The following is a 23,865-nucleotide window of genomic DNA, read 5'->3' as shown; positions in this document are numbered from 1 at the left end:
GAGTTCTGAAAACAAAGACACTCTATTAGATAAAGAAGGAAGAAGATGAAGGAATAAAGGTGTTTTTTGTTGTATAGATTTGAAGAAAATGGTGGTTTATTTTGGTGGCTGGTTGCGTGTGGGTTGTGTTGGTGGAGTTCACCGGATCTCGGAGCTCTGGCGTGGATGGGCTGGTGGTTGTGTTGGATAGAGAAGAAAAGGGAGTGGGGCAGCGGCGTTGTGGTGGTTGTCCGGTGGTTCTCGACTGCTCCAACGTCGGGCAGTGGGGGTAGTGGCGGCGTTAATGGGGAGAGGGAGATCAAGTGGGGCTGTGCGGTGATGGTGGTAGTTTGGTAAAGGTGGGCGGAGCGTCGCCGGAGCTCGTGGAGGCGGCGGCGGCTGTTGGGAGTGGGGAGAGGGAGAAAAAATGTTTAGGGTTTTTAGAAGAGAGGGAAAAAAAATCTGAGTTCAAGTGTTGTGTGTGTGTCCAATAATTAAATTAAGTCCACCCTTTTCTTATAATGCAAAATGGTCCCTATTTTGTCCAAAGAATAGAAGATTGCACCATTTTGTCTCCTCAATGCTTATCTTAATCCCTTTTTAAAAAAATGATGAAATCTTGACTTGATCCGATTTTACTCTGCGTTAAAAAAAATAATTACTCCGATTTTCTCTGCACTGTCAGACTGTACTAAAATATAGTTAACTAATGCATGTATAAATAATAACGCAAGTATAAAATATAAACATTAATGTCTATGATATGAAAGTGTATTGCTATAAAATTAAGAAACAATTATTAATTGCACAAAAATGGTAGTATTACGCTGTACATGTGCAAAATAATGATTCTTGAAAAATGACAATAAATTGAGAAAATTCCTAAAATAAGGATAATCATCAATAAATTGTTGAAAAAATGTAAAAATGTATTTCGTGCTCTTTAACGAATCAGGGCCCCCCAAAACGTTAATTTTAAGCACGTCGAGACAAAATTAGGTGTCAACAGACCCTTTTAATTGAAGGGCCTGCAAAATGGCAGCCCAGCCTTAAGCTGTCCGCGGGCTAGGACGAGCCAGCCCTTTAAGTTTTTTCGTCTTCCGAAATAACATTTTCTAAGTGATTTTTGGTATAATTTGAACATGAAACTTTTATAATATGAAATAGAATCTTCTACCACCCATTCTTGCGCAAATCCATATCACAGAAGAAAAAATTCAAGAGAACAAATATAAATTATTACTTTTAATCACTAATTCAGATCACTTTCAAAAGAAATTAAACATAATATAAATTTTAAGACTAAAAAGTACTATTCCAGTTTCTAATTATTACTTAGTAGTAAGTACATTCTTTTTTTTCATTACTTTGTATCGTTTTGTTTAATTTACTTTACAGTCTTTTCAGTATTTCTAGTCAGTCAAGTATGCCGGGGGCCTTGTCCCGGTAAACAGTCAGACTTTATTATTCTTAGAGACTCAATAAATTAGTCAGTCAAATGTCTAGCAGGCTTTTGTGTTAGCCTTGTCGGTTGCTTATTCAGACTTTCGAGCTTATTCAGTATTTCCGCATTTATGATATTTCAGACAAACTCTTAGTAGATCATCATGTGTTAGTATTATTTCCACATTTAGTATGTTTTGATAATGTTAGTTTTGGATAATTTATAATCTACTTCCTACACTTCTTCTATTTGTCATTTTGGTCTTTCAAATTGGGGAAACTGACAAATATGATCCCTTATGTTTGGGTATTTTAACTCACTCTCTGAAATGTACTTCTGAATAGTTTTGGTCCTATAATTTGTTAAAATTGAGCATTTTCAGACCGATCAAATATTTTAACAAAAGCTATCGGTTAGATTTGAGGGAAAAAGTTAAAAAGTAAGTTTAATAAAAGTTTCAACAAAGACTCATCAAATTCTAAAAAACACAACACAAAAAACGGTACTAGACACTAAGTAGGCGTTTGGCCATGAAAATCAAATCTTTTTTCACTTTATTTGGTATTTTGGAGTTGGAGTTGAAGATCGAGTTGTGTTTGGTTATGATTTTTGCAGAGAATATTTGATTGTTTGAATGTATTGAAAGTGAAAAAAGTGGGAGAAAAAAAAAAGTAAAAACCAAGTTTTTGTTGTTTTTCAAATTCCAATTACAAAAAGATACAAAGTATCACACTTTAAAGTCTTTTCAGTATTTCTAGTCAGTCAGGTATGTCGGGGGCCTTGTCCCGGTAAACAGTCAGACTTTATTATTCTTAGAGGCTTCATAAATTATAGTTGGAGTCAGTCAAATGTCTAGCAGGCTTTTGTGTTAGCTTTGTCGGTTGCTTATTCAGACTTTCAAGCTTATTCAGTATTTCCGCATTTATGATATTTCGCTCGGTCACATGCAATCAGACACTGAGTGTCGTGTTACGCCCAGGCCATGGTTCGGGGCGTGACAGCTATAAGCATGTATTATCTGTTTGTTTTTACTAGATGATCAAACATATAACACTATGATGACACCACCTAAATCACTTGGAGTATTTATGGGGTTCTTATTTTTGGTTGAACCAACATATTTGTTTGCTAATTTTAGTGTTTTTTTATTTTTTATATTGCTATAAGCATGTATTATCTGTTTGCTTTTACTAGATGATCAAATATATAACACCGTGATGACTTTACTAAAATCACTTGGAGTATTTGTATGGGGTTCTTATTTTTGGTTGAACCAATGCACTTTTTTTTTTGCTAATTTTAGTGCTTTTTATATTTGCTATAAGCATGTATTATCTGCAATGGCTATCTTTTCATATTCTTGGCATGATCCCACCTCCAGTATAACCTTACGTATCACATATCGAAAGATTTAACGAATAGAACATGGCTTAGTTTATAATCTATAGAACAAATACTCCCTCGATCTCAAAAACACTGTCTTACTTTTCTTATTAGTTTGTCTAAAAAAGATTGATACATTTCTATATTCAGAAACAATTTAACTTTATGAGATAATTTACAGCCACACAAATATCTAAGGTTTGTTTTGGACCACACATTTTAAAAATATTCCTTTATTTCTTAAATTTCGTGTCAAATCAAACTAAGACAATCTTTTTGGGATGGAGGGAGTATCTGTTATGGGGACCAAAATTTAAAAACCAACACAAAATAGGGTCAAAAGTGCAAATGACCCATTTGATAATAGGCTGAAAGGGAAAATTGAAATACTGGGCCTAACCCGAACCCGACCCATCTAAACTAACCCCCTTCCTTCCCCTTCAATACAACAACAACATCAAACAACTCTTCTTTCAAACCCTAGCTCATTCGGGTCGGGTCGGGTCAAAAAAATGGACAGAGAATGGGGATCGAAGCCGGGAAGCGGCGGCGCGGCGACAGCGCAGAACGAAGCGATAGACCGGCGTGAGAGGTTGCGGAGATTAGCATTAGAAACAATAGATTTAGCAAAAGATCCATATTTTATGCGAAATCATTTAGGTAGTTATGAATGTAAGCTATGTTTAACGTTACATAATAACGAAGGGAATTACTTGGCGCACACGCAAGGGAAAAGGCATCAAACTAATTTAGCGAAAAGAGCTGCACGTGAAGCTAAGGATGCACCAGCTCAACCTCAGCCACATAAGCGTAAAGTTACACTCAAAAGAAACGGTAATCATTCCATTAAAATTCGGCTTCGTTTCGTTTTTTTTTTTTTTTTTATGAGTAGATAGATGAGTTGTGTTTAATTTTACTGTTATTGTTACTTTGTTGAATTAGGAGAAACGGTATGATTCGATAAAATTCGGCTTCGTTTCGTGTTTTTTATGATTTTTATGAGTAGATGAGTTGTGTTTATTTTACTGTTATTGTTAGTTTATTGAATTAGGAGAAACGGTATGGTTCGATTAAAATTCGGCTTTGTTTCGTGTTTTTTTATAATTTTTATGAGTAGAGGAGCTGTGCTTAGCTGAATTTGTGACTTAAGTTTAGTGTTATTGCTACTTTGTTGAATTAGGGATAGGATTTAGGGTTTAACAGTATAATTCCATTCACTCACAAAAGAAACGGTATGATTCGATTAAAATTCGGCTTCGTTTCGTGTTTTTTTATGAGTAGATGAGTTGTGTTTATTTTAATGTTGTTGTTACTTTGTTGAATTAGGAGAAACGGTACGATTCGATTAAAATTCGGCTTCGTTTCGTGTTTTTTATTATTTTTATGAGTAGATGAGTTGTGTTTATTTTACTGTTATTGTTACTTTGTTGAATTAGGAGAAACGGTATGATTCGATTAAAATTCGGCTTCGTTTCGTTTTTTTATGTGGTAGCTACTGTTCCCTTTTTTTTTTTGTACTTCGATTATCTTATTTATCTGTGGTAGCTATTGTTCCCTTTTTTTTCCAGACTGCTTTATTTTGACTTATTCGCTTTCTTTAGTTTCATTTGCATTCTGCTTTGAACTGCTTGTGCTTATCTAACCTTTCTCGTTGTGATTTCTCTTGAGCCGAGGGCCTTTCGGAAACAGCCTCCCTGTCTTCCGAGATAGGGGTATGGTCTGCGTACACTTTACCCTTCCCAGACCTCACATTGTGGGATTTCACTGGGTATGTTGTTGTTGTTTCGTTTTTTTATGATTTTTATGAGTTGATGAGTTGTGTTTAGTTGAACTTGTGACTTAAGTTCAGTGTTATTGCTACTTTGTTGAATTAGGGATAGGATTTAGGGTTTAACAGTATAATTCCATTCACTCACAAAAGAAACGGTATGATTTGATTAAAATTCGGCTTTGTTTCGTGTTTTTATGATTTTTATGAGTAGATGAGTTGTGTTTAGTTGAATTTGTGACTTAATTTAGTGTTATTGCTACTTTGTTGAATTAGGGATAGGATTTAGGGTTTAACAGTATAATTCCATTCACTCACAAAAGAAACGCTATGATTCGATTAAAATTCGGCTTCATTTTGTGTTTTTTTATGAGTAGATGAGTTGTGTTTATTTTAATGTTATTGTTTACTTTGTTGAATTAGGAGAAACGGTATGATTCGATTAAAATTCATCTTCGTTTCATGTTTTTTATGATTTTTATGAGTAGATGAGTTGTGTTTATTTTCCTGTTATTGTTACTTTGTTAAATTAGGAGAAACGGTATGATTCGATTAAAATTCGTCTTCGTTTCATGGTTTTTTATGATTTTTATGAGTAGATAGATGAGTTGTATTTATTTTACTGTTATTGTTACTTTGTTGAATTTGGAGAAGCGGTATGATTCGATTAAAATTTGGCTTCATTTCGTGTTTTTTTATGAGTTGATGTGTTAGTGTTTATTTTAGTGTTATTGCTACTTTGTTGAATTAGGGATAGGATTTAGGGTTTAACAGTATAATTCCTTTCACTCACAGAAGAAACGGTATGATTCGATTAAAATTCGGCTTCGTTTCGTGTTTTTTATGATTTTTATTGAGTAGATGAGTTGTGTTTAATTTACTGTTATTGTTACTTTGAATTAGGAATATGATTTAGGGTTTAACAGTATAATTCCTTTCACTCACAAAAGAAACGGTATGATTCAATTAAAATTCGGCTTCGTTTCGTGTTTTTTTATGATTTTTTTTTTGTGTTTATTTTTCTGTTATTGTTACTTTGTTGAATTAGGAATATGATTTAGGGTTTAACAGTATAATTCCTTTCACTCTCAAAAGAAACGGTATGATTCGATTAAAAAATCATTAAAAATTAGCTCTTTTTGTTTTCTAAACAAATTTTATGGATAGATGAGTTGTGTTATTTGAATTTGGGGCTTAATTTGGTGATACGTAAGTGAATTTAGTGTTATTGATAGTTTGTTGAATTAGGAATAGGATATAGGGTTTAACAGTACAAATAGTTTATACTCCATCTTAAGCAAAGTCACTCTTAAGAGAAACAGTATGATCCGATTGAAAATTCGGCTTCGTTTCGTGTTTTTATGATTTTTATGAATAGAATAGTTGTGTTTATTTAAATTTTGGACTTAATTTTGGTGATACGTAACAGATTTTATTTGTTACTTTTGTTGAAGCAGGAATAAGATTTAGGGTTTAACATTATAATTCGCGTTGTGTTAAGTTGATTTTGAGACTTAATTTTGGTGATACATAAGAGATTTTAGTGTAGTTTTACTTTGTTGAATTAGGTAAAGTTAATCTCAAAAGAAACGGTAATGATTCGATTAAAATTCAGCTTTTTCGGTTATTTATTTAATTTTTATGTGTAGATGAGTTGTGTTTGAGCCCGTTTGGATTGGCTTATAAATTGCTTATAAGCTGTTTTTAGCTTTTTTGAGTGTTTGGCTGGCCAGCTTAAAGTCATTTTGTGCTTAAAATAAGCTCAAAAAAATAATTAGGCCCATTTGACTTAGCTTATCTAAAGCAGCTTATAAGCTGAAAACAGCTTATAAGCCAAAAAAAATAAGTTAGACTACCCCAATTTATTTTTTTTAGCTTATAAGCTGCAAACAACTTATAGGCATAAGCCCATCCAAACAGGCTCTTTATTTGAATTTGAGACTTAATTTTGGTGATTTTAGTGTTATTGCTATTTTGTTGAATTAGAGATAGGATTTAGGGTTTAACAGTCAAACGGTATGATTCGATTATAAAATCGGCTTCGTTTCGTGTTTTTATGATTTTTATTGAGTATATGAGTTGTATTTATTTGAATTTTGGACTTTAATACGTAAGAAATTTTACTGTTATTGTTATTTTACTGAATTAGGGATAGTATTTAGGGTTTTAACAGTATAAATCGTTTATTTAACCTTAGCCGCGATTCAGCACAGCACCTGTGAGGTCTAGCAGTCAATGAAGTAAGAAGAAAATCAGTGTTATGATATCTATGAATAGATGAGTTGTGTTTATTTGAATTTGGGACTTAATTTTGGTGATATGTAACAGATTTTAGTGTTATTGTTACTTTGTTGAATTAGGGACAGGATTTAGGGTTTAACAGTATCAACCGTCTATTTAACCTTAGCCATGATTTTGCTCTGCGTGTGTGTGGCCTAGCTGTCAATGAAGTAAGAAAACTAGAGACATTCAGTAGAGGCAAAGTTTAATGGACAAAGCTACCCGATACATGTGCTCGTGGAGGGTAGCATGATAACATTTGACTTGTAACCGCCAACCACCTCGTGTGCCAGGCATGCCTCAGAATACGTGGCGCACACATAGCTTGCTGCGCATGCCTCGCGACTTGGCCGGACACCACATTTATTAAGCAAAAAGAATTATGTATCATAAGATTCGATTGCGTTGAAAGAACGTTTAGAAATTTTACTTACTAGAAGTTAATTCGCCTTCTAGCATCCCAGAGTCGAAGAAGTTCAAATAAAAGACATAGGAGACTATGGTTCATATCCCTGCAAAGCCAAATAAGTTAGGTCATTAGGTGATTTGTTTTTATCTGCTAAGCTTTGGTGAACGGAGGTTAGCACAGTAGAATAGTCAAGGTGGAGGCAAGTTGACTCGGTTGTTCCAAAAAGTAAAAAAAAAAAACTATTTCGCCTTCTATGAAATGATACCTGACCAAGGTTCCTTAAATATTGGACCTTGTAACAAGTCAATCAATCAATTATGCCTTAATCCTTAAATAGTTGGCTGGTTTTATGAATCCTTTATAACCATTGCGCTCGGTTCTGGCTATTTGTGTGATTGGGAATAAATCAATGTCAATGAGATCCATCATATTTCGGCTATCTTTCCGGTTGAGAAGCTTTTAGATTTTGAAGTTTTTATTTTTTGTTAGTTGAGTGAAGATTTTGAAGTTTTTTTTTTTTTTTTTATAAGGCAAGTATTTTATTAACAAATGGGGAAATCCCCGTATACAAGTCGTTTGAAGTTTTTATTGATGGCTGATTATCCATTTTTCTTAATTCTCGAATTTCATGTGCTAATTTTTGATGGGCTGGATCTGCAGTTAAAATCGGTAGGCCTGGCTACCGAGTGACCAAGCAATTTGATCCGGAGACAAAACAAAGATCTCTTCTATTCCAGGTCAGGCTTACCGTTTTGTCTTTTCTACTTTCAATTTGATGACATATCTGCTGCCAATTTAAGTCAAGTGGTCATCATTGTTTTCTGTCGATGTTTCATACTTAATGGTTCGTCTAATTCCAGAACATCCCTACCTTTTTGGGATAGTGTAACATTATTTTTCACTTGTGCTGGAAAGTGAACTTTTTCACTGCCGATGAAGAACTATTTTTTAAAATTTCAAAATGAGACAAGGAAAGGATAGCCTAGTAGAAATGGCTAGCCACCACCAACCATGAGCTTGGGGGTTTAAGTTTCTGAGGGGGCAAAGTGGGAAGACCCACTATTTGGCTCATGGGAAGGTGGCTTTTAGAATATATCCAAATAAAAGTTAACAGTGACGTTAGTTTTGCAGTAGTGTTTACTGTATATTAAAGAATACTATTTCAGTGCTTTGGATTTTGTATGATACCTTTAAAAAGGTGCGAGTCGGAAATCCTACATTGATTTGTTCAGCTAGTTTAAGAGGTTTTAATAGATTATCTATTCGAAAAAAATTTGGGCTTCACAAACTGTACTTCACTTTAACCAGATGGTTGTTTGACTAAAGTAATTTAGGCTTTCTTTCACCTATCCTTCCCATTGAGAGTTTGTGAATGGATGTCCAGGTATCAACAAGTCCTTTCCTATTTTGGTTTCCTCGATACAATATATTTTTTTTCGCTTATCACCCTCGTATTTTAATGTGGTTGGATGGATAACTGGTGGTTCCTACAGTTGCGTGTATGTTGACATTGGAATTTGACCTAATCAATAGTAGGGGTTGGTTTTACATTTTTATCTGATTGACAATTACAAGACTACGGATTTGACTATTTGAATACTAGTTTCATTCAAAGCAAACTTGAGTTTAATCGATTCCTACTTGGAAACCACCATATTTATTTAGGCTAAGAATATGAGAAAGGATAGAAAATTATCAGACTGTGTTAAAGACCAATAGGCAGGCTGCGGTTATGGTCGGGATATTCGAGAAAGGGGGTGTACCTAATATGTATAAGCTACATCTCTGGTTACATAGCTGAGCAGCACATCGTTGGCATGTTGCTTTGCCCCAAAAATAAAATAGAAAAAATAAAAAGCAAGTCATGTGTTCCAAAATTTTGGAGGCTAGTGTAACAACAAAGAGACTAAGTCCAATGGCCTGGATGTATTGCATGGATTCTCGATTATTGTGTGAAGGTGAAACAGTAAATAAGGCAGCACAAGGACTTGATCCGGATTATGAGTAATTTTAAAATGATTAAATAGTTGGACTAACTATAGGTTCCTTAATAGTAATTGGCCTAACTGTACGTTGCTTCCATTATTTCTTTTAGCTACTATAATACTCCAACCTCTGCTCACATACTCAAAAGTATGTGTGTTGGTAGAAAGAAAAAGTGCAGAGTGCAAGAAATGCATATGCTAGCCAAGTATCAGAGGAGTTTTTTCTGGCTAAATTTACCCTTCATTTTCCTTTGGTTTCTCGTCTTTCTTACTTTATGAAGTGTCGCACTTGTTAATAGTTTCATGACGTGGGTAACTGGTGCAGATCGAATATCCTGAGATTGAAGACAACACAAAGCCAAGGCACCGATTCATGTCCTCCTTCGAGCAGGTTTGTATGTCCAAATATTATTTTCTTAAGTGGGTCTGCTTTATTTAACAGAGTGCTATTCAATTGCGCTTTTCCTGGATTTGGCTTATGGAAGAACAAATAGTCTTCTATCTTTCAAAGATTAACTAGATACTAATCTTATGTTTCTCTTTCCTTTTGGACAGAAAATCCAACCATTTGACAAAAGGTATCAGTTTCTGCTGTTCGCTGCTGAACCATATGAGATCATTTCATTTAAGGTAACTTTTTTCCCATGGTCGAAACATTATTTTGCCCACTTTCATTATGTGTTTCCACTTTTGGTTGTTGGATCATGGAATTGATTCCGTTACATTATTCAGGTTCCAAGCACTGAGATTGACAAATCAACTCCCAAATTTTTCTCGCATTGGGATCCAGACTCGAAAATGTTCACAGTAAGTCTTCTTAAATTACAAACGTGTAATGCAGCTACTCATAGCCTGTTTGGCCAAAGCTTCTGGGAAGCCGAACGTGCCTTTTTTAAAAACAAAAAGTGCTTATGTTAGAAATTTGAGGTCCTTAGGACCCGTTTGGCCATGAGAATTTTTCACTTTTTTTTCCGGTTTTTTTTTCACTTTATTTGAAAATCAGCGGCTGGCCATGAAAGTTCCAAATACAACTTGAAGTAGTATTTGGAATTTGGAAAACCGCTAAAACCTTGTTTTCACTTTCATTACATTCAAACAACCAAATATTTTTTGCAAAAGCTATTACCAAACACAACTCCGTCTTCAACTCCAACTTCAACTCAACTTCAAAATTCTAAAAAAAAAAAGTGAAAAATATTTGGTTTTGATGGCCAAACGCCTACCAAGTGTTTTTGAGAAGTAGCAAAAGTAGTTTTTCTCCAAAGACACTTTTGGGACATTTGGCCAAGCCAAAGTACTGCTCTAATATGGGCAGTTTTTAAATTAATTAGCCAACACGAATTGCTACTCTCTAAAAGTACCTTTTCGAAAAGCACTTCTCAAAATAAGCTTATTTTGGAAGCTTGGCCAAACAGGCTACGAACAGAATTTCCGAAATTCACTTATTTCTTCATGATTAGCCTCTTAACTTTTCTCTTCTGGATGAATCAATTCCAGTTGCAGTTATACTTCAAGACTAAGCCACCAGAGACCAACAAACCACCACCCGCTCCTACAGATAACGGGTTGTCAGCACCTGGTGCCTCATCCAGGCCTCTACCTCCACCACCCCAAGCTCCACCACCACCGCCGCCACAAGGTCTTGCCCCAGGAGCTCCAAATCCACCCAGAGGCCCACCATCTGCCCCTGGGTCTATGCCACCGCCTCCTCCCCCTATGGGCAACGGACCCAGACCTATGCCACCAGGAGGTAACTTACCTGCCCCACCACCTCCTCCTGTTGGTAGTGGAGCAATGGCTAATTTCACTCCAGGTGGACACATGGGGAGACCTCCAATGATGCCTTCACAAGGTTTTCCAGGCCAACAGATGCAAGGCCAAGGAATGCGCCCACCACCTCCGCCACCCAACATGGGTTGATGAACTGAGGCCATATTACGTAGTTCTTTTGTGGTGATTTTTGAATTTGTGACTATTCTATTAAGGGTCAGATGCTTGTTAAACCTTACGAAATCATGTTGTGTTGCCCGAAACTGTTGTATCTATAAGGCTGGTTTGTTTATCTGGGAAGTCTTTGGAGGCAAATGTAATAGATCATTTAATGCGTTTTAGATGCTGCATCAAATGAGCCAATTTGTTGCCAACTTAAATCTCATCATCAGGTAACCAATACGTGAAGGGGAAATTGGGTGAATTTAGCAACTCCACAGGCAAATAATAGAATAGCACATTAAGTATAACAATATAAAAGTTGATTCTCACCCCTTTGGAACTAGATTTTAGTTCATCCTTGAATGCCAGCAACAAGCTTATTAAAACAATAAAATCTAAGCGATGGAATTGTCCCACTATCCTTTTATGCTTTTGCCACCCGTTGACATTAAAATTGTGTAGGATTTCCAAGTATGATCTCAGTGAGTTTTTACACTTCCCACGTTGACAACTCAATTTATTTGATTACTAAAAGCATGAACTCAATCCACGAGTAGACCGGTAAAACACAAACTTGACATAAGGTGTTGATGCTAGAAACGAGGGTGGATCTAGAGTGACGTTTATAAGTTCACAAGGACTCGATACCTTTTGTCCCGACCCTGCATATGTATTAAGAAATCTACTGATATTTGACTGTAAACTTAGTTATTATTGCATATTAACTTGTTGAGGTATATACTTCAAATAGTGTATGTTCTGTCACTAGCCTTTTTTTGTGGCAGCTGCTCCTTAACATTGTGAGTCTCAAATGGTGTATGCCCTAACACTCGTGACTTATTAAGGAGCTGGAATTATACTGGGGGCATAGTCAGACAGAAGAAATGGAGGAAATTGGTGACCTGTAAAGAAAAAATGATAAACATTGCTATCAACTACAAGTCTGTAATCCGCATTGTATGTACTCAATAAATACAAACAGCTGTATCCCCTGCCACCCCTTGGAAGGGCTACAAACAAATCTTATGTTCGGACGAAGATATTGTTCAAACTCTTCTAAGTTGCCAATGCGTGTGTAGGAAAGACTTTCCGAATGAACTCTAAGAACCGTTCCGAGTAAAATGTCGGGTCCACAGCAGAAATGGACACAGAATCAAACTGAATCGCTTTGTATGCGTGTTCTAACTTCTTACTCATGTTGTATTCTTGCAATATGTCAATTATCCCGAGGTATAACACCACATCATATACTTCGTGGAAAACCTGCGTTTGACCTTCCTTTGGTATATGCTCCGCCCTTGCTGGCATAGTCACGCCTAGCTGAATCTGCAGTCTGCTTGAGAGTCGAAGAGATGAATTTAGGAATATACAATCGTCAAAACCAAAATCATAACATAAAAAAGCCGACTCAATTTGTAGATGATTCAAGGTTGATAGCTAAACTCTGCATTCCTTCGGAAGAATTTATCATTTCATGATTATATGGTTAACATTCCGCAAAGGAAAGGGTAAATGCACAGACCCGTGGTTGTTCGGTTGTTGTTTAGGAAGTGAATCACTCATGTATTAAAACCAGCATACCTAGTACCAAGTTTGGTAGCATTTTAGTTGCTATGTATAAAATTCAGCACATCAAATACGGTGTTTTGTTATCAGTTTACAATCACGCACAACTAATACACATATAAGTTATATGCAGGGTAGAAGATGAAATAACTAATAGATGAATAACTAAATCCGGCCAATTAATCCCTGCATAACCAATAACTGTATAAATCTAACCAGCAACCAAACGACATGCATTCACAAACTACAGATAAATGCTAATTATCCCACTGTAACTTCGACAGTGCTACAACTTTACTAGGGAAAATACTAAAGTTAAGTCTAGTGACAAATTACCTTGCTGTACCGGGGAGGAGGAGGTCCACTTCAGCATCACCAGTATCTGATGACGCTCGTAATCGGCTGCCTCTGACATGAGGACCCACAACCACGCTATCATCACTGCCACGTGGGACCAAAACAAGGCCCTGTGGCGATATTTCATCTTCCAGAGACTCTGTGTAGTAGAACAAGAAAATAGTTTGTAAATTTCTTGGAGTTCTCCGGCACTCATTGTTGTGGGCAGCGGGGAGGAGTAAAAGAAAGGAAAAGAAAAAGTAAATAAAAGGAAAATAGAGTAAGAAAAAAATGAAAAGAATATGAAAAGATATTTTTAATAAACAGTTTTTATATAACGTTGGAAGAAGCCTTGGAACAACGGTAAAGTTGTCTCCGTGTGACCTATAGGTCACGGGTTCGAGCCGTGGAAGCAGCCACTGATGCTTGCATTAGGGTGGGTTGTCTACATCACACCCCTTCGGGTGCGGCTCTTCCCCGGACCCTGCTAACGCGGGATGCTTGTGCACCGGGGTACCCTTTTTAAATTTTATTATTATTTTTTATATAACGTTGACTCGTGGCAGAAATGTTAGATTTTTTTAATAGTTTCATTAGGTGAAATTGAAAATAAGGATAAAAATGAGACCTTTTGGTAACAATGGGGTCATAAAACAGCCCAACTATTAACGGATGGCAAACGTGCTCCTCGGCAAAAAGTATAGGGGCAATTTTGGCCCTTTCTGTTCTTTTTGCAAGGAGATTATTAAACTATACTCTCGTTTCAATTTAAGTATCTTATATGATGAAATGTGACTATATTATGAACCCCACAAAGGTAGGGTAAGGTCTGTATACACCTCACCCTCCCCGGTCCCTACTTGTGTGGGATAACATTGGGTATTTGTTGTTGATGTTGATGTTGTTGTTGTTTATGAACCAGTGATAAACTGAAAAGCCACCAGCTATCAGGTCATATTTTCTTTTGTCCCATTGGTAAGTCTTAAATAAGTAGTTCAGGCAAATTCAGGTGCATACTGTTATGTTTTTGTTCTAAGAGACGTTACCTTCTTCTGCAACAATTTCTAATCCATCTGTTGTGGTGCGTCCACTGCACGAGATGAGAGATTGCAGGTGTTGAGGTGCTCTATAATGAACACCTAACAAGAGGCTGTAATCCATAATGTTCTGTTCCTCCAAAAATTTACTGTCAATTTCTATCTGCCTGTTCAAACAAAATTGAAAAAGTAAACACAGATTTTAAGTAGGCGTTTGGACATAAAACATGTGATATTTGAAAAAAAAAAAAAAGTTTAAAAAGGGTATTTAGAAGTTGAAGTTGTGTTTGGACATGCGTTTGACTTGAAAAAAAGGAGAACTTTTGTCAATGAAAAAAGAATTACTTGAAAAATTGATCAAAACCACTTATTCAAACTTGAAACTCATCTTCAAAAAGGAACTTCAAAAAATAGGTCCAATGTATAAACAAACACTGTTTTGAATATTTTCTTTTGAAAAAAAGAAAGAAAAAAAATTCATGTCCAAATGGGCCCTAAGATTTGCCAAAGTCCTACCATAAGAAAATACAATACTGTGAACAAGAAGTTTCATAGACTATCTGCGTTACATGGTGGCTGGTAAACCTTTGGATATTTACTCCACACTTAAGTTAGAACAGCAACAGAAAAGTAAAAAATGTATGTACATTACATTAGAGAAAATGAGGAATATTTAATTAAAAGTCACTCACCTTAATAAAGCTTCGCGCCAAGAAGGCTGTAGATAAAAGCAGTAGTTCAAATCTAGATCCTTAAGTATTGTGTTCTCATCAATTTCAACCTTGTCTGCAGATCGTCCCAGTGAAGAACCTTTAAGATCAAATCTTCGGTGGATTCTCAACTCCGTACAAAACATATTTCCCATTACTACAAAGCGGAACTGCAAAAACGTCACAAAATTATTAGCCTTTTATACATAGAAGAGACTTTATCTTCTCCAAAAGTTTCTCCAAACAACATCATGAATGTAAATAAAAGTGTTTGATGTTGTTTGGATAATCGACCAACTAATGAAGAATGAAAGTGTATGTTAGACTTGTTTGCCTCCCTGGAGGAACACACATTTGATACCTCTCCACACCCCTGTTTAAATTTCATCTTGAAATGCTTACCAGTACAAGTACTGGATAACTTCGTTCACTATGGCTTAAGACAGATGGGAAGAAATTGCCTAGTTTTTTCGTCTCCGACGGGATATGAAGCCTAATCTTCCATGGTCCATTCCAACTTTACTGACCACTAGGTCAAACCCTTAGGTACAACTTCACCCTTTCCTTGGATGAGAATTTCACCTTTCTATATGTAGAAACAAGTTAACATTAAAATTCCACTTTACCCTTAATGAGCAGATTTATAGCTACACAAATGTATTAAGGCTTGTTTTAGACCACAAGTTTCAAAGGTCGTCTTTTCTTTCTTAAACTTCGTGCCCAGTCAAACAGCGCCACATAAATTGGAACATAATGAGTACTATTTTATGCTATTCCATACTTGATTTGACATCTTCAAATTATTTTACTTTTTCATATTTCAAACCATTACTTTTGACACTTCTAAATCAAACACTACAATAATCTATTAAAATATTTTCATCTTATAACCACGCAGGTCAAACTAGATCTATTTTATTGGGATGGAGGGAGCTACATTAACATTCAATATAACCTTTGCAACCACTTATCTCTAAACCTATATGAAATTGGCAAGTGGAATTAACTATAACAATTTATTTTTACAGATTGTAGAGCAATTAGAATCCGGACAGCTTTTGCACGTCACAATAAAACAGAAGTTTTCTTTTTTATGTTATTTCATTTTTAACGCACTATTAACAAAAGCATATGGAATAATGGAAATAATACAATTAACTTTTATTATATTTGAGATTAAAATCTACAAGAATATTACCTTCTGTCCACTGGAAGGTTTTATCCTGTGAAGTCCAAAAAATTTAGTGATGAGAGTATTTTCATATGTCTTGACATGGCGATGATAATTCGGAAGCATCCGCAGCAAAACCTATATGTGAGATCAATGGTCATCATGCTCTCTTTTCATACCTAACTAAAAAGTAAGAGAAACTCCAATAAAACAGTTAAAGGTAAAACTTTAAAAGAGACATCTGCACAGGATCTTCCAAAATCTAGCTGACTTAAAAAAAGTTGTTGTTTCCATAAGTATGAAGCCTTACAACTAAAAGGGGAGAACCCAACTGTAATGAATGCCAAGCATTCAACGGGTCAGAAATATTGCAAGGGGTATGTGGAAGAACTTTAAGCAAAGTAATGAGACAGAGAAATGACAAAAAAGGTCCCTTCTGTTTGAGTATAGGTTCAAAATAGTCCCTTAAGTATGCACTGAACAGTTTTGGTCCTTTAAAGTTTGGCAAAAGTCAACACGTTTGACGGGAAGTACAAAAAAAAAAAGGAAAATAGAGGAAACTCACATTTATAGGTTAAGTTTTTGTAGTTTCTGCTATTTTATTTATTTATTTCTCGAGTCTGGTGCAACTTTTTGAGGTGTAATTTATGCAACTTTTTATATCTTTTTGGTGTCTAGTGCAGTTTTTTGTGTTGCATATTTTAGGATTTGATGGGACTTTCTTGGTGTTTATGGTTAAATATTTTTTTCACTGTTTCCGTCACATCTGATTTTCTCTTTTCATTCTCACCACGACTTCCTAACATTTTCTTGTTTTCCAACTTAATGTCTCACTGTCATTTTGATTTTTTTTATTTTCCCAGCTAGACAGATAAAAGAAATTCTGATGAAAGTGACAGGTTTAAGTAAGATAACACACCTTAACTTCAGATTTACGTAATGTCTTAATCATGAAACGGTCATCTTGAGACAGGAAAAATACACTGCCACTTTTTCCTGGAGAAGAAAGCTCTCTAAGTGCATCATTTCCACATATTGACATCATATAATCAGCAGCATCAATCTTAAACATCTCCCTCAAATTCCTACAAGAAAAAATAAGGGCCCATTTTAGTTCCTACACATACGTATGTAGCAAATCAAAAAGCCTAACAAACTAGTTTGGACTTCACGAAATCTTAAATAAGATAAACGTAATAGAACCATATAGAGATCCTAATTTTACAGCTTCCGCAAGGAAGATAACATGCGAACCCATTTCACTTTCTATGTGTGTAGCCTATCCAGAATGTTGATAAGTTACTGTGGAGAAAATGGCAAAAATGGTCTCTTGTGCACTTTTGGTCTCCGCCAAATACTTAACAGATTATGTCTGTTAGATTTGATGAGAACTGTGAAAAAAAGGGAAGATTAAACCATAAAAACCAGGAAAATCTCATCAAATCCTAGAAACTGTAATACTAAAAAATAGACGAAACATAGCAGTTATTGCACATAAAAATGTTGTACCAAACTCTAGAAGTAGAGAAAAAATAGAAGAAATTGAAAAAATTGAAAAAACTATATACCTCCAAATGTAACGGTGGTATATTTGACGGAGACCAAAAGTGTTCACTTTTGACAAACTTAAAGGACCAAAAATTGTTCAGAGCATACTTCAAGGACTATTTTAAACCTATCCCCAAACACCGAGAAATAGCATCTAGGAAAAGGAAACAAGATTAGCTCAGTTGGTGAAGGTGTTTCCCTTAATGGGAAAAGTCTAGATCCAAAGCCACTAACTCTTCCCTCTGCCACATCACATAATAATCAACATCAATAAAATAACCAATTGTCTTATAATGAGAGCATCCATTTTCCTTCAACCGGTCCGCCATGTGGAGGAGCAAGAGTGTTTTCCTCTTTTTATAAATAGAAATGGGGAGTTGAGGTTAAAGAAGTTACAGCCACTATTTAAAGATGTACATCGTATGTACAAACTATAAAGTCAGTTGGGATATATAATATATTCATTTACCATAAGAGCATCTATTACTACAAAATAAGTGACGTTCACACATCTTACATGGAATAGAGATATCTAAGGAAAATAAATAAACAAATAGATAGATAAATAAAAGCACAAAAAGGACATGCATAATGAATCTCAATTGAAAACCACATCTAGCCCAAAAAAGAGCATGAGGTACACATTTGGCCGGTCGGCCAAAAATAATCACATTCGCTAGCCAAATATACACTATTATGTATCAAAAATGTATACTGTATGTATATTATACATTAATATACAAAAAATATACATTTGCTAGTTATTATTTTGGTGGGTGGCTATTTATGTCAATTTTTCAATAAACCAAAAAAAAAAAAAGAAAAAAAAAACCAATGGGCATGCAGCGTACACCCAATAAATTCTAGAGAGGCTTAGATTTTTTCAACCATTGTTGGATAAAAAAGATTGCAAACCACCAACCTGAAAACCATTGGGCAATAATCTTTCCACTTGAAATCTTCAGACTGATGTGTAGGTGTCAATTGTGAACCTCCTTTAGGAAAATACATCCAAAAGCTAGCACGCGGGCCAAAATCTGAAGTCCGTATTTCTCGTCTTTGTATTGGTGTAATTTTCCCCACAGTGTATCTGGTCACATTTCAACTGGTCACACGTTTGATATATTATGATAAAAAAGGAGCAAACAAAATCGTGCTGCAAAGGATTGTTTGGTTATTGTAACTTTTTCCGCCTTTGAAAGTCAAAGACTACTTAGTAAACTGGTTTTACTCTCTTCTGCTCACTTGTAAATATGGTTTCAGTACAACCCATGTACTGTTTTGTGTTTAATACATACAACATGTTACCTTCTCAAAAAAAAAAAAAAGACTACTTAGTAAACTTCCATCTGAATTGGCAATCAAGAAGAAAAACTATCCAATTGATGTTTCGTGTTTTCTTCCTTTGAATACGTTTATATACACACAACTATTGGTACCATAAAACTTTGATCAAGTACATCCAAATCAAAGTTCTCAAATAGATGATGTCTTGAAGATGGTAAGTTCCTTTGACTTCCGATGATTTTCAGGGACATTCTAGTCCTCAATCTATGCATGGTGACACAAAAAAAAAAAACGACCTATAGGAAAATTTCCACTATTCTTCTATATGCAGGTAAAAATTCACCAACACAGTGATTATTAGAGAAAGATGTAATGCCAATATAATCCCTTCTCCCGCCTTCTTTCTTTTCATTTTATCTAAGAGAAAATAACACATACCTAAAGCAGCTTGCTAAATGCATTAAGGGGTCGTTTAGTTTTTCGTTAAAGTTATGCAGGGATTAACTGTGCAAGTATTAGTTATGCAGGAGTCAGTTATGTAGGGTTTATTATTCATGTATTAGTTATTCCATCTTCTACCCTGCATAAATTAAGACATAGATTTCCTCATAACTTATACATGTACTAGTTATGCGGAAAAGAAAAACATGAACCAAACATTGTATTAGCAATGTTATGTTCTATGCGGAAAAGAGAAAAAACCAACCAAACATTGTATAACTTATGCTAGATTCTATATGGAGATTATTTCCCCCAATTTTTGTAACCAAATAACGTATAAAGTTATGCTAATTATAATACATGGATAACTTATCTCTAACCAGCAACCAAACGACTCCTAAGTCTAGCAAAACAGTATGAAAGATCTATACAATAATAACAGAATATGTAGTTCAAGGAACCAAGTGAATCAATGGAAACATTTAGACACAAGTAGCGCACCTGATCCCCAGCTGCAAACTGAGCATTAAATCATAACTCCTGTGACCCTTTATGATTGCTTCACCTGGTCTCTTTAATTCCCTTACAAGTCTCTTTTGCCTCCTCCTAGCTCTTCCGGATGGCGGTGAAAAACGCTCATTTAAAACAACCTCAGTGATTAGGACACCTTGCATGTACTCTCTTTCCAAAATTGGAGCACTCATATCATCCTCCATATCTCCTCCATCGAAATCACGTCCAATAACTTTCTCAATCGCTACTTCAAGACTCCATCGTCTTTCGAGAGTAGCATTTGTCGGCCGTGACTGCTCAAAATTTAACAAGTTTCTCTCCGGAAGCTTACCACTTACTTTGACATTTCCCATATCAACTGAAGCGGCATAATGGATATGGGAGACTTGATTTTGTTTTCTCATATCGGGAAGTAATCCTCGTTTTCTCAAAGCATTAAGGTACAATTCTTGACCAGATGTTAGCCTACTACCACTAGGATAAAATATTCCTTTCCCGTCCTTTAAACTATGTGTCCACGTACCGATATAACAGCTATCGTCGCTCCACGTATACATACCGACCCCATGCATCGCTCCATTTAACCAACTCCCTTCATACGAATCTCCGTTAATCCAAGTCAGCGTTCCTTTCCCCGATATTTTCCCTCCTTTCATGTTCCCAAAGTAGACATTCCCATTAGCCCATGTATACTTACCTGCAGTGACGAAGCCAGAAATTTTAATAAGGTTGTTCAAGATTATATAATTGCAATCTTCTTCGACTTATATATCCAATAGCCAATAATTACAGTCCAATGCCTTTTGGTGATCTAATTTACAAAATAGCCAGCAAATGTATAGGCTCTGTATATTAAGTACAAATATACATATAATGTACATAATCAGTATATAGGTTTTGTGTATCCGGCTAGAGCCCGAAATTAATGTTGGCCGAGAGGCCAAAAAATGAAAAAATGCCTATTTTTTTCCCCATACAGTATAATTTCTTTTCCGACGAAGGGTGTTCAACTGACCACCCTTCAGTCTATAGCTATGCCGCTGCTTACCTGGTCCTTCAGGGGTTCCCTGAATCCACGACCCTTCGAAAATATCACCATTGGGATACATTTGATACCCTAAACCATGTTTAAGGTTCAACCGCCAGCGTCCCCTATAGGTCACTTTATCGGGTCCAATATATGTCCCTTCACCATGCATATAACCACCTGAAAATTCACCATCATAAACAGCACCAGAAGGAAATTCTAGTTTCCCGTGCCCATGTGTTATCCCGTGCCTCCACTCGCCCTCGTATCGACAACCATCAGACCACCTATACTTTCCGAAACCTTCCGGTAAGTTACCCAAAAGGGACCCGGAATAGAATTCCCTATTGGGTAATAACAGCTCGCCGACTCTAAAGTTAGTGGGTTCAGAAGCAAGACAAACTTCACCATTTGTCGATTTGGTAATGTCGTTATTTTCATGAATTAACGAAGAATCAAGTGACTTTGTTCTTTCAATATTATCGACAATGGCCCCAAGACCAGACATGCATAATTCCAGAAAGTTACAAATTTACACTGGATAGGAAAGGGCCAAGATTTTCAGACAAGCTAAAGCACACATCCGGCTTTAAAAAATATTCCTCTGCTTTGACCTGAAAAATAGAAAAGCATAACAATTAACACCTACTCATAGCAAAATCCATCAACAAACATTAACTAACTACAACTTTCTGATATCATCTGTATTTGTAATAAGGACCCGTTTGTCACATGAGAATTATTCACTTTTTCCCGGAATAAATTTTCACTTTATTTCAAAATCAGTGTTTGGTCATAAAATTTCCAAATCTAACTTGGAGTTGGATTCCAAATTTGAGAAAGTGCTCCGAACCTGTTTTCCAAATCCAACTTCATAAATTCCAAAAGTGTTCTATGCTCTCCTTTGCAAAAAGTATAACCAAACACAACTCCTTATTAAACTCCAACTTCATAAATTCCAAATAAAGTGAAAAACATTTAGAATCTATGGCCAAAAAGCAAGACTTGTAAAAGGAATATTTCACCAGGAAACGGGTAAGATTGAATCATAGTGACTTCAATCATAAAAGCAAGAAGAATAAGCATTTTCCAACACCATGACATTTCTTAAATTTGTGTTTCCAAGATAACCTATTAACACTGTACTAGCTGAAAATATTCAGCTTCGATCAAAACCCTCTATTTGTCTTAAGAAATCTATTGAATATATATATATATATATATAAATTTAGAACTCAGTAACTTAAAAGACTAGAATCCCGAACCCATAAGCTTTAAATCGTCGCTCCGCCTCTACAAGTATCCTACCATTCAAGGTAAAGAACACTATGGAAAACTTATTTGCTTATATATATACAAATTTAGAACCCGGTAACTTAAAAAGACTAGAATCCCAAACCCATAAGCTTCAAATCCTCGCTCCGACTCTACAAGTATCCTACCATTCAAGGTAAAGAACACTATGGAAAACTTATTTGCTTATATATATATACAAATTTAGAACCCGGTAACTTAAAAAAATAGAATCCTGAACCCATAAGCTTCAAATCCTCACTCCATCTCTACAAGTATATATATATACAAATCTTGAACCCGGTAACTTAAAAAGACTAGAATCCCGAACCCATAAGCTTCAAATCCTCGCTCCGTCTCTACAAGTATCCTACCATTCAAGGTAAAGAACACTATGGAAAACTTATTTGCTTATATATATATATATACAAATTTAGAACCCGGTAACTTAAAAAACTAGAATCCCGAACCCATAAGCTTCAAATCCTCACTCCGTCTCTACAAGTATATATATACAAATCTTGAACCCGGTAACTTAAAAAGACTAGAATCCCGAACCCATAAGCTTCAAATCTTCGCTCCGACTCTACAAGTATCCTACCATTCAAGGTAAAGAACACTAGGGCAAACTTATTTGCTTATATACACACAAATTTAGAACTCGGTAACTTAAAAAGACTAGAATCCCGAACCCATAAGCTTCAAATCCTCGCTCCGTCTCTACAAGTATCCTACCATTCAAGGTAAAGAACACTATGGAAAACTTATTTGCTTCATAAATAATCATCTTAAATTAGAATCATAAGCTCAAAACCATTTCCTTTACATGCCCATTTTATCTTTTTAGCCTTTATTTGCAAAAAAGATCAAATCTTTGACAAAAATGTAAAATCAAATTCAATCCCTTTTCAATAAACACATTGACAAAACAAAATTGCAGATACTTCCTGCTAAGGTTTCTTGATTAAACCCCATCTTTCTTACTTTCTTCACTAGCTGTAAAAACATGTTGACTTCAAATTTTCACCACAAACAAAACATAAATAATTGAAATAAAAAGAACCTCATTTTCAAGAAGATAAAAAAGATGCAAACTTTAAGCTTTCTGAAACAATTAAACTTCAAAACAACAAAAAAAAAAAGAATCTTCATTATATATCAAGAAAAAATAAACAACAACCATACAAGACACAGTCAGAAAAAGAGGAGAACAGAAATAGAAAGTACCTTGAATGAAATGAGAATTCAAAAAGGCAATGAACTAAAAAGAAACACCTTTTAGTTTCAACACTTGTTCAAATTTGCCTTTGTGTTTGATGACTTTTTGTTGTTGTTTTTTTTCTTGTAAAGAAGAGAAAAAGTCTATGTAAGAATAGAAAGTATAGTGTAAGAATTCAATAAACTATATAAAAGGCTATTTGAGTTTTTTACTTGTATAAAATTATGTTTAAAATAGTTTCAAGAAAATGATTAGATTACGATATGATTTTTAGAACTTATAAAATAGAGTTTTATGCTAGTACTTGGCACTTGCAATCTAAGATATAAATAGCGTGTCATTTTCAAACTTGATATATACACCACCAAGAATAATGCATAAGACACTTCTATCCTTGCAAAAGTCTTTTTGTTGACTTTCTGTTTTTTTTATAATCGGGCTGTATGGACCAATTTTCTCGTACCTCAACTAATTTTACGAGACACCTACTACATTTCACCAATACATGTATCGAATAACTTTTTATTTATTTATTCA

General features: G+C 35.2%; 2 protein-coding genes across 4 annotated transcripts; one reads left to right on the top strand and one right to left on the bottom strand.

Moving 5' to 3' along the window:
• The first annotated feature begins 3,248 nt into the window (after positions 1-3,248).
• LOC132629975 (uncharacterized) lies at positions 3,249-11,359 on the top strand. The gene is made up of 6 exons (XM_060345440.1): positions 3,249-3,640; positions 7,924-8,000; positions 9,574-9,639; positions 9,804-9,878; positions 9,981-10,055; positions 10,746-11,359. The coding sequence occupies exons 1-6, from the start codon at positions 3,319-3,321 to the stop codon at positions 11,166-11,168; spliced, it is 1,038 nt and encodes a 345-aa protein (XP_060201423.1). The 5' UTR covers positions 3,249-3,318; the 3' UTR covers positions 11,169-11,359.
• A 706-nt stretch (positions 11,360-12,065) lies between these two features.
• On the bottom strand, positions 12,066-23,607 carry LOC132629974 (phosphatidylinositol 4-phosphate 5-kinase 9). 3 transcript variants are annotated; one of them, XM_060345437.1, is made up of 10 exons: positions 23,337-23,607; positions 20,838-21,430; positions 19,778-20,486; positions 18,471-18,638; positions 16,920-17,085; positions 16,028-16,138; positions 14,812-14,999; positions 14,129-14,286; positions 13,083-13,242; positions 12,066-12,513 (listed from the first exon to the last, which is right to left on the bottom strand). In XM_060345437.1, the coding sequence occupies exons 2-10, from the start codon at positions 21,322-21,324 to the stop codon at positions 12,237-12,239; spliced, it is 2,424 nt and encodes an 807-aa protein (XP_060201420.1). In that variant the 5' UTR covers positions 21,325-21,430; positions 23,337-23,607; the 3' UTR covers positions 12,066-12,236. The 3 variants fall into 3 exon arrangements, with proteins under 3 accessions (XP_060201420.1, XP_060201422.1, XP_060201421.1); XM_060345439.1 differs by having other exon boundaries at positions 23,385-23,607; XM_060345438.1 differs by lacking the exon at positions 23,337-23,607 and adding an exon at positions 21,670-23,154.
• Between the last annotated feature and the right edge of the window lie 258 nt (positions 23,608-23,865).

This window comes from Lycium barbarum, chromosome 3 (assembly GCF_019175385.1).
Source record: "Lycium barbarum isolate Lr01 chromosome 3, ASM1917538v2, whole genome shotgun sequence".
Classification (NCBI taxonomy): domain Eukaryota; kingdom Viridiplantae; phylum Streptophyta; class Magnoliopsida; order Solanales; family Solanaceae; genus Lycium; species Lycium barbarum.
The sequence above is the reverse complement of the archived record's forward strand: the minus strand, read 5'-3'. Positions and strand labels throughout refer to the sequence as shown.